We start from the raw sequence: 14,918 nt of genomic DNA on the forward strand, positions 1-14,918 counted from the left end.
GTAACACCAACATAATAGGTGACTGTTGTGATTGTCAATGGTGTGTGTTGCCCTTGGTTGGGCTGAGTGGTTGGTAATACCTTTGTGTCACCACCATGCACCATGATGTATGGCCCTGTGTGGCTCAGGGAGGACAGCATAGCACAGATGCAGCGTGGTGTGAGTTCTATCAGCCAACAAGTCGATAACAATCAGGGTCGGAAAGTAAAGTTCTCGCCTTACAGCAACAGATTAGCTTTCTCAAGATAAGACATTTTAAAATATTTAATAAAACTACTTTTGAAAAGGCAAGAATCACACGGTGTTTTGCAGTCAAGGATGTTCCATTAAAATGTATTATTATAAGGCAATCTGTAAAAAGAAAACCTTCACTCATATTAAAATGGTTACTTTCATTATGCCACACCGGCCTTGTCACTGTGTCCATATCATAATCAAGTAAATGTCGCTCAGAGACATCCCCCAAAAAAACAGTTTGTACTTTTTTTTGTCATGTTGGCTAATCTTAAAGTGAGACTATGTAACTTTGAAAAGAAGAAATAACACAATCTTCCTCTTACGAAGGAGAAGTTGAATTCAGAAGCAATAAAACACACCCTTTCTTCATGCAGTACACTCAGGGTGTTTTGCTGCTACAGCCTTACTTGGTCTGGTATGACTAGTAGCTTATGGTGGCTAATGTTAGCAATCGTTTGACTGATGTTGTATAGTGATTCTTCTCTACTTGTACTACTGTAGCACTATGTTTTAGCATGTATGTGGCCGCAACAAATACATAGTCTGGGTAATACTATATAGGTCAGGTTACAGTTGTAGGATTTTTTAACTACTCATGTGTTCGAGGAAGATTTGGCAATAAAGCTGTGCCTATTAAGTGCAGTATATTACATGTATGTATAGTATATGACGAGGAAAGCCTGATGATTTTGTATAATTTTCTATGGCTGCATGTTGGGCTCTCTTAATTTGATATATAAGTGCATGGTGTGAATATGCTTGTTAATCATTTAACACTGTAGGGTATCAATTTGCTGACAAACCTCAATGCTCACAGATATGTCTGTCATCTGATTACATTTTGATGAGTTATTTGAATGTTGTGAAATATGTGCATGCAATAACATTCACATCATATGCTTGTTGGATTATTAGAGCTCTTGAAAAGCACCACAGAAAACGTTAATGATATACTGTAATGTGACACTTGTTCGTGCAAGCCACTGCTACTGTAATCTACCGTCGATTTGTGAATGAAAGTAGGCCGTTTTTTCCTGTAACAATGTGTCTATTTGCCATCTCAGTGTGATTCACTATGTCACGCCCTTTGCTGATGACGCCAGTGAGAGACTGAGAGAGACAGAGGACAGGATTTTCTTGCCCACGAGGCTGATGACCTCAGCTGTGACTTTAACCTCAAACATTGACACGCTGACACAGATCATTGACCAGGCCACTGGGCTTTCCGCTCAGCAGAATGAAAACACACACACACACACACACACACACACACACACACACACACACACACACACACACACACACACACACACACACACACACACACACACACACACACACAAAAATCTTGATTTGAAAAATATCATCTATTAGTGAGTGAGACATTAGGTAGTTGACAGTAATAGCCCATGAACCAGATATCTGGCTTAGGCCTACTGTATATTGATTCCTATTTTTAGCAATGGAAGCCAAACACTGCAACTGCTGCTAGTCATTTTTTCTTTCTTTTGATCTCTTTCCCTCTTTTTCTGTCTGTATCTGTAAGCTGCATGGTAAGGGCATTCACTGGTCCAGTGAGAGGAAATTCCACAGGAGTAGATTTCTGTGGTGGGTGAAAATGTCGCGGTAGGCAGTGGAGGAGTGGATCTGAGCACAGCCGGGCTCTCTCTTTACAGATCTTGCATGGCAGTCACCAACTCATTACAATAAAACAAGTTTTGACAGTCAAGGATAGGATAGGATAAAGCTTAAAATGTAATTTCCAGGTTAGGACGGTAGGTGTTAATGGATAAATAGAATAGAAAGCACTGAAGATTATCTGCTTTATGATTCCAGTTTAGAGATGCTATTGGTTTTATAAAGTGTGTATTTGTTCATGTGTATGGATTTTTCACATGTGCTTTTTAATTATCATTTACAAAAAGGCCACATGAAAAACTTAAAAAAAATTGTCATTCCAGTTTGCAACCAGGTTCCCGCCACACTACTTGCTCTTTAATCAAATACTGGACAGTTTTAGCAATCTCTTCCAAATTAGGGGGCCCACTTTGTTTAAGGACAAAAATCCTTTATGGTGCTGGTGAAAAATTTGAGGAGGGATCATGGTAGAATCTTAAAATCCTTTCGAAATGAAAACTGTTATTATGACCAACTGCCACTTAACTGTGGTTTTGGATTTTTTTTCAGGAACTCTGTTAAGTCAGTTGGTGTTCTGTAACCCATAATACACTGAAACTGTGCAATTAAGGAGCATTGGTATACATTGTTATTTTTGCCAAAGAACAGAAGTATGGGGTTAATCTGCTGTTAATCTTAACCAATAAAGTTTGAGGTCAGTCTTGTGACCAAACGCCACGAGTAGCCTCACAGATAGAGCTTGTGTGTTAGAGGGAGGAAGTGTCTCCTGACAGAGGCTGATGATAGCCATCCTCAGGAGTCTCCATACTTATCAGGATTATCAGGACGCCCACGCTCACCAGCTAGGACAGGTTTCCTGCTAATGACGCCAACAGCATCAGAGCTGCTGGGAAGCACCAAGGGTCACTCCGAGGTAGGTACACAGCAGGTCTTTGTTAGGCTTTAAAGCTACTCTTTGCTGTTTTTCTCCCTGTTGGACATGTGGAGTGAAACCTACACCGATGCCAATCCCAGGCAAGACCCCAGAGTTATCAACAGGCTCCATGCTACAGCTAAAAACAAATAGCCTGTGATGAAAGATTTTATTTTGTACATTGAGTATAAAGTGTTGTTTTTTCTGCAGGGAATGGAAAGTTAGTTTGAGAACTGTAATAGACACCTCCAGGAAAGAGAGTTGGGCTTTCAGATTATATTTAGGGGCCAAATGCTCTTATTTCAGTGGTCCAAAGCACATTTTGACATGCAGAGCCTTTTTAGGCCACAGTGGTTCTTGTTCCATTACTCACAAAATTGTCTCAGAAACCATCACATCCAGCGCTAACCTCGGTGACAAATCCATTGTGCTTCAACTGTGAGGCTTATAATGCAATAAAAAAATTACAAATAGTAACACTGTATTACATGCATGCCTGGTTTCCATGCGTGTGAAGGCAATTTGAACCTAGCTGAATGGTGGACTTCAATAACAATGAAAACTACTCCATGGAGAAAAGAAATTACATATAAATACATTAAATGGCTTATGCTAAAAAAACTACAGTAAATAGTATTAACACAGGGTTTGATTTCCTTACAGTCTTCAGCACAATATATCAAAATATCAAGTATGTGTTGTATGATGGCTGCTTGTGACAGTTTTTTTTCAGTCACAGTTTTTCAGTTAGCAGTTTGACAGAATTCCTGCTTTTACTGTAGCGACCCTCAGAGTTTCCCTCAACAAGACAAATGCAGTACTACATCTCGATGACCCGTCCAGCTCATCTACTGTCATGCTCAGAGAGGCGTAGAGAATGTCCGTGTGGTGCTTATCCAGTACATGCTACACTGGAGAACAAAGTAGCATCATCATGGGATTTTTTTGGCAGTTTAATCATGTTTCAATGTGTATTAGTTGAAAAACATCATGCTTGGCTGCAAAGTCTTCCTTATTTGGCAGTTCAGTCAGCAAGCAAGTTTACAATTTATCGCTGAGAATGGAGTCCAAGATTAATGGGGGTTTCAATGCCAGGTTAAATGAGAGGTAAAGTGAGGTAGGGAGAGCTAACAAAGAGAGACAAAGAGAGAGGACTAATGTTGACATTTGTTTCACATTGGTGCTCATTAGTATTATCTTAGCTTGGTTGGAAGGGCTGTGATCACTGCTATCGCCTCAGAGCAGCAGCAGCAGCATACAACAACTTGGAGACATTAAAAGGGTTTGATCCTTGATATCACACACACACACACACACACACACACACACACACACACACACACACGCACACACACATCTCGTTCACATAAATACACAAAGAGAGAGATATTAGAATGTGACCTCTCCATCTACCTTCATTCACACACATACACACATCCCAGGATGCAGTTAACAAAGGCAGAGTTTGGCTCCAATCAGGGCTGACCAGGCTGTGTTTGCTTTACTCTACGGCTGTGTTTAAACATACACACACATACACACACACATACAGCGAGAGAGATGGAAACATAACTGACAGGGCCTCTGTCTCCACTGTGTCTGTGAGGACTTCACTGTGTTGGGCTCTTCTGTCACCACAGAGCCGGCACACACACACACACACACACACACACACACACACACACACACACACACACAACACCACACAGTTAGCACAATCCCAGGCAAAGAGGTCATTATATCAAAATCAAGTTTAAAACACAGTTTTAAGTGGTCTGTGGCACTTCAAATATGATTTTGCATATTATATGGACTTTCACTGCTCAAGCTCTTTTAAAAGCTGAGCATCACACATTCGTGAACAGTGCAAGTAATGTTCATTAAAGGCTGGACGGAGGGATAGCTACAGTAATTATTATTATTATCTGCTCCGTTTGTGGTTCATTTCCTGTTCTTATTGGCAAGAAATTCTCACCTTTGACTAAAGATATTTCAAGAATTTTCCACTGCATCCAATGAATTTTACATATAACTTAATTGTGACTAGTGTGTCATTCTTGTGCTTATTTCTTCTACTTAAAGAAACAACCGTGTCTTCCAGGAAAAATATTAGGCCAGTTTTCTCAAATTAAATTACATTATTCCATATGAGCAACACAAAGAGCTTAGTGTCAGAGACATATACAACTAACTTTTTTTTGTTATTGCCTTCTTTCTATTTTTTTTTCTGTCAGTGGTGTAATGAAGAAGTGCCAAAATTGCCACATGCAGTTAACACACAGGAATTTACAACAACAAACATTTAAGGACACATTGGGCCTAACACACAAAGGGCAATAGTGCAATAAATGTGATTGATTATTCAGTATGCTGTTAAAGTTAATGTTTGTTCAGGTAGTGTGGGATACAGTATATCTGCAGATATAGCAGAAATGGTTGCGAGTGACTTGTTCAAGGTTGGTTGTGATTGCTGATTAGGCTGACCTGTAATTCAAACTTGTCATAAACTGCCGTTCTGTAATTGCCATAAACATACAGAATAGGTGAGAAACGTCAACAGCAAGTGAAGCTAACAAGGACTGAACCAATATTTTCTACATTTATAATCAAAGTTGTATAAAGGAAACTTGGAAAGGTTAATCTTTCTGATTCAGACACCCAGTTAAACCAGTATATCACATTTACATCCAGTGGATACTGTGAACCATCAGCTGCCTGCTTCTCCAGGCCCTCTGATAAGACACAAAAACCTGCTAATACGTATTAAGGGTCTGAAAACAGTGAGTTCCAGTAAGAGGGTCTTCTCCCATGCTGGTGCTTGGCCTGTCAGGCTTGAAGCAGGCCAGACACTTGAGCAGGTTGGGGTGTTTATCTGGGACAGAGGCCTTGTTGCTCCAGGGCTTGTAGCTGCTTCGGTCTCTGGGCCGAGCTGAAGTGAGGCTGGTGTCAACCTCACTCCATCTGTCATGGAGATTACCATGGTCAGAGAAAAAGCATTTATTAAACAGTAACAAGTCAAACAAAAGGCTGGTGGTAAAATATTGTCATATTAAATTGATATGGAGGGAGACGGCTGTTAGAGTGGGATGGATTTGATACAATGTTGGGTGTGATTCTTCAGACACTATTAAAGAAATGTTTTGGTGCTACCACTTTAAAGCAAAATAGAGGTTTTAAAAATCTGTTTTAAATTGAATCTTTTTTTTTCAGTTTTCAAGAGTAATCCTCCTCAAAGAAACAACATATCCAACGTGATATCTACTGTAAACTAACTACATACAAAGCCAAATAATATACAAAGTATGAAAAAAACATTTATTAGCCACATATTCCCATGTATTTGTTGTAGTTTAAATATTAACCAAACATATATTAATCTATCTCAATAGCATGGTACTTTTTATTAGAAAAACATAACAAAACGTCCCAATATTTTTTTATGTGGTCACTTATAGATTGGTTTGTTCTCTAGGGCATAGACTTTTAACGTTTTTTAAGTGAAGGACCCTTTAACTGAAAGAGAGACGGAGCAGGGACCACCTACATATGTATACAATTAAGTTGCATATTAAACTGGTCCTACAATAACATGTAGGGAGGCCTAAAGCCTATACACATACATGTTTAATGCATAGAATACTAAGCTATTAATAAGTGTTTACATGATTTTATGAATCATGTTTTGATGTTAAACATGTGACACAGTGAATCCTTTGGTTTAATCCTCTGGATCTCTGCGCTAGGGAATGAAATACAGGAATTAAGGCGCAGGGGTCACGTGAACAATCAGAACGTCCGCGAGGCGTGGTTAGCTCGAGACTCGTCATGTCAACAGGTGTGCCAGATGGTAAGGTAACAGGAAACTGTAATTTCGTAAAACGTTAGCCACAGGATAACAAAGACACCTTCATTTATTTCAGTGGTAGATGTGCGTTTGTACCTGATATTATTAAACCCTACTTGGTGGTAATAGACAAATATTCTTCTTCCGAGTGAATTAGCTAGCTAGAAATTACAAACGCCATGCTATCGTGCTATGTGAAGCGTGTCAAGTCTGGTAAGATTAGCATGTTACATGGAGTTTGTTTAAGGTGGTTTGACTACAGAAATCTGTACAAAAATCATATTAACTGCATTTCTTTTTACTGACTTACCCTTAACGTTACCCACCGTACATTTTTACAAAATTTGTAGTTAGCATGTTAACGTTAGTAACGAACGTTTATGTAGCTAGTTAACGGTTAGTTTGAGCCTGTCCTGTCTGTCAGTTTAAACGTATCAACTAACATGTTATTTGTGAATAGCCTGTTATTTATACATGTAGCACTGTATATTTGCTCCTACACAACAAATTAGTCAACAAACTAGTAGTTTTCTGATGTCCGTATTACCTTCGTTCTCCGATAAAATATCTGCACCAAGCTTCTGAAGAAGCCCACAAGTTCCCTGGTCTGATACTGGTGCTTGTTTGAGGTGCTGCGTCAGTGTTTTCATGGAGTATCGATGACTTTCTGTCAAAACAACGGTTCAAAGTCTGTACAATGCCACCACTGAATGAAAAACCACTTCATGAGCCATGTCATCATGAGAATTATCACTGTTTCAGGTCCCTGATTTGTTGATCATGTTATTTTGTTTTGCATAATAATCATAAGATGCTTTAATAATGAATACAGTAACCTATCATCTGTTGCTGCAACCCAAACCAGCACCAGCATCTGTACGGGCTAAGAGATCCTTGTCTTAACCACAAATGTTTTGTCTTTTCCAGCGCTGAAACGGTCGTTTGAGGTGGAGGAGACAGATTCATCCACACACCCTTCGCCTCTGTCTCGTAGAAACACCAACCCCCTCCGCTCATCCACCTCCTCCACATCTAGCCAGCGGAGCTATGACCTGAGCTCCCGCAACTCTGACTACTCCTCTTCCAGATCCTCTCCCTCCGAGTCCTCCAATCCACGTTCCCCAAAGGCCGGCATGAGCCGCATTGAGTTATCAGGGGGTCGTAACCCTGACACAGCATCATCCCGCCGCACAGAAATGTCCATTGAGGTCTCCTCTAAGCAGATTGACAACTCACCCAGTCCTGGCATCGCCCGCTTTGGCCTCAAGCGGCCTGAGGTCAGTCTGAGCAATCGGAGTACTCCCCTGGACAGCTCCTCCAACTCGACTTCCAGCTCCACAAACAGGCGGGCAGAGCTCAGCATGACACGGCCCCATGAGCCCCCCGTCCCTCCCAAAAGGATGGACGCCCCGCTGTCCTCAGCCCCAGTCTCAAGGATCCCTGAGCCCCCTCAGAGAAGAGCAGAGTCCACGTCCCCAATCATAAGCCCAGTTGAGGGGGCCTCCAGGAGGCCGGAGATGCCTGTCTTCAGACAGCCGGAAGGTTTGGTGCCAAGCAGTGCAGTGGAGAACAACAACCACCACCTTCCTCCTGCACCTAGTGCTCCCCTGCCTTCCCTGACAGAGCCAAGGGTGGAGAGGGTGCAGTCATCTGTCACAGAGCCACCCACAGCCCGGCCAACAGACAGTGAGTACCTGCTCATTTCTGTTTCCGACCGATTCATTTGAACCTCATCTTGCAACAAACTCATGCGGTTTTGTTGAGGCACTTAAAGATCCAGACAGAATTAAAACTATAGTTTAGTCATATCCACACTGAACATTCTCAAATACACGTTGAATTAGATTTTCAAACGGATCTCTGTAATTCAGTGTGACCTTTACTGACTTTACTTTGTAGTTATTCAGGATTTCAGCGCTTTTTGTTCCACCTAGGAGGCAGTTGTGAAGTAACAATACCAACCATAAAAAGCCCGAGCAGAGTCCTTGTGAGCTAGTCAGTCTAGGCCAACTGTGAATGTAGGTCAGGGAGGGTGATGATGAGAATCCCAGGGCTGCTCCCAGGACAGCACTTAAAAAGAACTCATGCAGGCAAACAACTCAAAAGCCCAGCTCACTTAAACTGGAATATGTCACTGTTACATTCAGATTGCCTGAGATAGACACCTGCAGTGTACAGTTTCTGTGCGTGTGCTGAATATGCAGTAGGTGCATTTACTTGTTTCTAAAGGGGAGATTTAATTCCATTGATGCAATTTTATCAGCTATTAAGTCCATCCAGCATGTTTTTCTAGAGTCAAGACATCTTTAGATAACCTCTGACCTAACTGCCATGACATTTAGTATGGATATTCCTATTATCAAGAAAGTAATTCCTAATATACTATAATTTTGGTTACCTCCTGTTGTTACGCCACTATCTGGGCAGTCTTGGCTCTCAAGCCACACCGTGGTGCATGACAAGGTATCTTAGAAAACTAATTGCTGAATTTCCATGAAATGTGTTCTGGATATTCCTCGTCCTCAGTGGATAAAACCTAATGTTCAAGGTTACCAAATTACCTTCCTTTTAGCGCCACCCTTAGAACAAACTGCGTGTTTAGCTGAATTACTGGCAACGTTCTACCTAAATTGTCAGTATGTTTATTTCATCAGTTCCTTTGTTACTGTGGGGTGTAACGAGTTGCAGCCTCTAGGGCCCATTAGCAGGCCTCTAAGCTTTTAGTCTTGTTTTCATTTTTAAACTGCACGTGCAAGGCTGAGAGTTACAGAGCATAGGTTATGTTACGGTTTCAACGGTATGCTTTATCATTTCATCGTGTTAATTCACAAGTAGACTTTAATAGTTTGAGCTTGGAACTGGTTCTTGTTATGGTGGGAAAATATGTCTATTTGTAGGGCTGGGTTTAAAGCAGCCATATTATGCTCATTTTCAGGTTCATAATTGTATTTTAAGGTTGTACCAGAGTAGGTTTACATGGTTTAATTTTCAAAAAACACCATATTTTTGTTGTACTGCAGTGCTCTTTCTCACTGCTGCAGATCCTCTTTTCAGCTGGTCTCTGTTTTAGCTACAGAGTGAGACCTCTTTTCTTCTTCTTCTTCTTCTGTACTATCTTTGATTACACTTGCACATGCCCAGTAGCTCAGATGTAGATCATGTCAGCTAGCTAGCTTCATAGACAGTAAAAGAAAGGCTGTTTCTACAACTTCGGTCAGTTACAAGGCAGGATTAGCTGGGAGACTTCTAAATGAGGGCGCACATGTAAGTAGTTCTTTTGTAGATTATGGTGAACTTGTGTGTGTTGTAGCAGTGCTTTGCTATTGAGAACGAGGTAGCATGCTAGCGTTAGCATGCTAGCGTTAGCATTACCGTTAGCATGCTAACGCTACGAGCTAATGGTTGTGGTTAGCCTGCTCGTTTCGGCTTGTGACGTCACAAGCCGTGCCGATTTTGAACAGCTCACCCAGAGACTGAAGGCAGGACACATTCAGAAACCGTATCTCACTCTAAACAGCATGGATGGATTTTTTTCAAAGTTTGTATGTGTGTGGAAGCACCAGAGACACAAAATAACACCCCAAATCCCAGAAAAAGTGATTTTTTTCATAATATGGGCACTCTAAAAAAAAAAAAAAATCGATTTTATATTTGAATGATCCAATATCGTTTCATGAAATCCAGAATGGATCTGTGTATCATATGAAACTAGAAGACCTGATGAATCCATTGGTACCAACTATGGGGGTTAAATAACACTCCAAAGAAGGGAAAAAACGGCATGGGCATTTTCAAAGGTGTCCCTTGACCTCTCACCTCAAAATATCCGAATGAATGAGTCACTCAATACTCACTGACTGTAGAGTCTGTAGAGCTGTTTTTCTTCTTCAAAAAACACTTTTCTTGCAGGTTGTTTGTGCTGTTTCCTTCCCTAACTCTTATCCTATTAGAATGGCTCATGTTTATACTGGTGTGTGAGTACTGTTATCTGGAGACAGCTGTGCTCATGGGTTGCTCTCACTGGTTGAGTTGTTTCCAGGCGTAGGCGGCTGGGAGGTGATACATTCCAAATCTGGAGGTCATAAAACATTCAACATAAAAATAGAAAGCCTCCAATTTCCACTTTTTATGCTGTGTTGCCTGTCTGTGTCTCTCTCTAGCCACTGTGTTTCCTTTGCAGACTGCCTAGGATTTTATTTTATATCTGCCTCTTGCTGAGAATATTTCTTTTCTGTAATTTCTTAGGTACCACAGTATTGGTTAATCATTCAGCAAATGTGCATGCTAACTATCTAAATTGTGACCTTGTGTCAGTAGAAGGGAAGTAAGCAAGGAAAAGTGAGAGGATTAAGTCTCAACGTCTGCCACATTTGGCTCAGGTTACCACCTTTCTGCTTAGCTGTGCATCTGGAGGGAGGGAGGTGCCGCTAGAAAGAAGCTGGAAGAAGCAAGGATCTGATTGGAGGTGGAGTGAGAGAGAAGAGGAACAAAAATGGAGAGAGGCATAAAGCGTGCAAGAGAGTGTGATTTCCTGTAAAGTCTGTCTGCAGGGAGAAAACAAAATGAGAGAAGCCCACTTTAACCTCCAGTCATTTTGGAGTGAAAGTAAACCGACAGACCACACTGCTTTGACCACTTGCCCAAAACGGCAATTTACTTTCCATTTCCTCAACAAGTACACGCAGTACGGATTCTGGCAAATTCTTTAAAGTAGGTTTTTTTCCTACATAAATATTTTGTATTTCTTTAGAAGGCAAAACTGAAAATGTTTTCTCTTTCTGTTTGTTTATCTTTGCTGCTTGTATCAGCACTGTATCTGGTGAGACACTGGTGGTGTGTTTTTGTGCGTCCCATTTGGCCTACTGGACTGTAGCTTGAGGGCTTTTTTATTTTTTTTATTTTTTTTTTTTAATTGGGATCTACAGTAGCTGTCTCTGGACTTCTAGTGTTTGTCTGTTTTGTGCTTACAAATGTTACATGTATATTCATCCTTACACAGTTGACAAGGTTAAGAATGTTTCGCCCAGGGGAGAGTGACGAATGAACATGCAGAGAAGCGATACGGCGGTTGTTTTCGTTGCGGCTGTTAATGAAGTACAAGGTGCTGTAATGCCATGCTCTGTTTTGGTTGATTTGGCCGGCTATAATGCACGCAATTTATTCATTCTGTACACTGCTCATCCTAGTTTCCCGTCCCATGCCTTGACTTTCGGCATTTTGTCGTTAATAAAGTGGCTGCATTGGGAAGGTGTTTCATTGATAACACATGTGAAGACAAGGTGTGTTTTTGTGTGACTGACACCACACACAGGATGTCAACATAATCCATTCCTATGCCATCCACCCACTCCCTCTTATTACTGACACTGGCCTCTGTATACAGAAGTAATTAGAATAATTTCCTCTGTTTTACTGGTCAGAAAGAAATGGTGTTAAGCTCCTCAAATATACATCCTTGGAAATTAAATTCCGCAACTTCCCATCTACAATATGACGGGCTGAGTTATTCAAGGGTATGATGGGGAAAGTTGAGCAAGGCAGCTTAATGCAATGTGCTCTATTTAGTCCTGAGTTAGCTTGTGTGGATTGAGAGTTTTTTTTAACACAGCAAGCCCGTTGTTGGGCTGTGAAGTCATGCTTTGAGAATTGGCAAGCCAAAAATGCAGATAATACTTTTATCTGCTTTAATATTTGTGTGTGTGTGTGTGTGTGTGTGTGTGTGTGATGCAGATAATACTTTTATCTGCTTTAATATTTGTGTGTGTGTGTGTGTGTGTGTGATGCAGATAATACTTTTATCTGCTTTAATATTTGAGTGTGAGACTGTAAAAAGAGTAATGTCATGAAGTCAGAACGTTAATTAACAACAATTATAATAGATTAATTGTAGATTTTGTTTAATTAGGCACAGATGCGCACACACAGAGCTCCCAGAATGCTGAGTAAACTGAGAGAGTGAACAACACAAATGTCCAGTTTCAATTCAGTGTTGAATTAGTAAATTCATCAACACCAAAACAACTTATTTTGTGACAGGAATAAGATGTTTTCTGCAGACTACCATTCTTCCTTATGTTGACCTTGCTTTCAAACAACACATGTAGCCTAGTGGAAATGGTATGAATAGATGACTGAATGTGTCAGCTTTTAGTAATTGGCTCTGGACTCCATCAATTAAAGAAGAACTTTTTTGATGATTTTGTTTTTATTAAAGCTGAGTTGGCAACCGTTTTTAATGATGACTCATTATCTTATGATCTGTTGAGTCTTGTGCTGGCCTGCTGAGTGCTATCCTAGTTTAACCACATTAAAACAGTATTCATCTTTTAACATAAAGGCCTTTTGATAGCCCTGCCTTGGACTTGGCTAGAAACAAGGACTTGTGCATGTCACAAGGGATGGATATGGTCTTGTTGGTAAATCGCGTGCGTGCGTGCATGTGTGCGGCGCATGCTGTATAAAAATAGACTCACCTGCCTTCAAGACTTTATAAATCTCACTTGTGCTCATCCAGTTTTCTTGAACTTAAAATAAAAAAAACTGACATCGGCTTGATAAATTATAGTTTAATAAACACAATTTCCAACACTACAGAAATAATACAAAACTGTAAATGCAATGTGTTTTTTTGTTTTAAAGTTTATACATTATCAGTGAAGTCCTTAGTCTCTAGAGCCTTTTATTTGTTTTATTTATCCATCAGAGCAATTTACAATGTCTTCATTTCTATCAGACACAGGATGAATCAGCAGTTACTATTAAATTATATATTCTGCAGCATGGTATTGTTGCATTAATAAAGCCTGGAGCTTTGTGACCATACCAGAGCAGTGCATTAGAATAGTGTTGCACCAATACCACTTTTTTTAAGACCCAAGTACAAGTACTTACATTTGGGTACTCGTCGAAACCGAGTACCGATATGAGTACTTACTGTAATAATACCTCTGGGGTCTGAGGGGGTTTTCAGACACACAGATGATTTTGGCCTGCTCTGATGATGTTGTCAATTTGAACAAAGCAGTGTTTTCAAAGTACCATGCCTTTTTTCTAATCAAAACTCAGTGTCCATAGGCTGGACATTTTCCCTGAGCTAGTGTCAGTAAAATAAATCATACCATTCCTGATATCAAAATACTGAGTAAAGTTTAGAAAAAATGAAGAACGCAAAGTCCGATGACGTCATTCACGAGCATATTAAGTAGCCATGTGTTACCAGCTCCAGCGGAGAGGATGGTTTGTTTACGCCATCGGCTAAATTCACAAGGTTGTGTCCAAATTTTAAGACTCGTGGCAAACCATATCAACAGTTAGACTACCAACTAACAGCTTTCGTTTTAACTTGTTTGTAAAAAACAAACAAAAAAAACTGCTATTTGCAGAGTAGCAGCCTAGTTGTTGAAACAGCGCTGTGTAGGGACCGTATGCAGACGGAACAGATTGAAATATTGCTTTTTCATGTTTATGCCTGTTAAGCTGATGAGAGACATTATGCTGACATTGCTACTCCAAATATCAGTGGTGAAGCTTATGGGCAACAGGCTGCTGATGAGTTTTTTTACAAAGTCATGCAGCTTTTGGAAGCTTTGTTTCTGTGAGGTGGTGACAGCTGGGAATCTCATACCTCGGCTTCAGTACACTGAAGATGTCAAAACCCAGTGTTAACAACTGACAATTGCTGGTCGCCAAGTGCAATCATGTATTGGGTAAGAGCCTCTGTTATTTTTACTGCCAAAAATCTGCAAACGGCTGGCATTGCTCCTTTTCCGCCGCCTACGTGCTCAAGGGACAAGTTAATGCAGTGTTTCCTCTATGCTGACCCACCATGGCAAAACCTCCGCCGCCACGGCACCAGAAACAAGGCAGACGCACAATGCTAAATCAAATGGTACCAAATTTCGGTACCTGTAAGCGCAAGCTTATCTGTCCTCTCTGCATATTGACAGGGAGCGGAACTCCAACACACACACACACACACACACACACACACACACACACACACACACAGAGGTGCGGACGGCGCAAACTTGAGCGAACTACGTTGACTCTACATTTTTTTTTTTTAAGTCACAGTGAGTCACGATAATGCCAATAAAGTAGTTTCAAGTGTGGTTAAAGTTTTTCAAAACTTCACGCAGACACCGTTCACTGCGATATCATATTAATGGCGAGCCGAAAGCAGTTGCGGTGCTGGGTGCTTTTGATGTTACACTTCCTCTGAGACAAGCAGGCACAATGGTGGTTTCTATGCCCTGGTGACTGACTGACAGGCTGAGGTTGTAAGGC

General features: G+C 40.7%; 1 protein-coding gene and 1 long non-coding RNA gene across 8 annotated transcripts in view; one reads left to right on the top strand and one right to left on the bottom strand.

Annotated features, from left to right (window-relative positions):
• LOC116059293 (septin-9-like) overlaps positions 1-14,918 on the top strand; it is a 78,857-nt gene that overhangs the window by 21,239 nt on the left and 42,700 nt on the right. For 3 of the 7 annotated variants that reach the window (XM_031312267.2, XM_031312270.2, XM_031312268.2), the window contains one exon: positions 7,560-8,318. The exons of 2 other annotated variants lie outside the window; for them this stretch is intronic. In XM_031312267.2, coding sequence (XP_031168127.1) covers positions 7,560-8,318 — 759 coding nt within the window. 2 more of the 7 variants (XM_031312271.2, XM_031312269.2) reach the window with 2 other exon arrangements.
• Positions 5,364-7,322, bottom strand: LOC118494078. The gene is made up of 2 exons (XR_004896144.1): positions 7,180-7,322; positions 5,364-5,749 (listed from the first exon to the last, which is right to left on the bottom strand). It is a non-coding gene; the product is annotated as an uncharacterized LOC118494078 (long non-coding RNA).

The sequence above is a fragment of the Sander lucioperca genome, chromosome 21 (assembly GCF_008315115.2).
Source record: "Sander lucioperca isolate FBNREF2018 chromosome 21, SLUC_FBN_1.2, whole genome shotgun sequence".
Classification (NCBI taxonomy): domain Eukaryota; kingdom Metazoa; phylum Chordata; class Actinopteri; order Perciformes; family Percidae; genus Sander; species Sander lucioperca.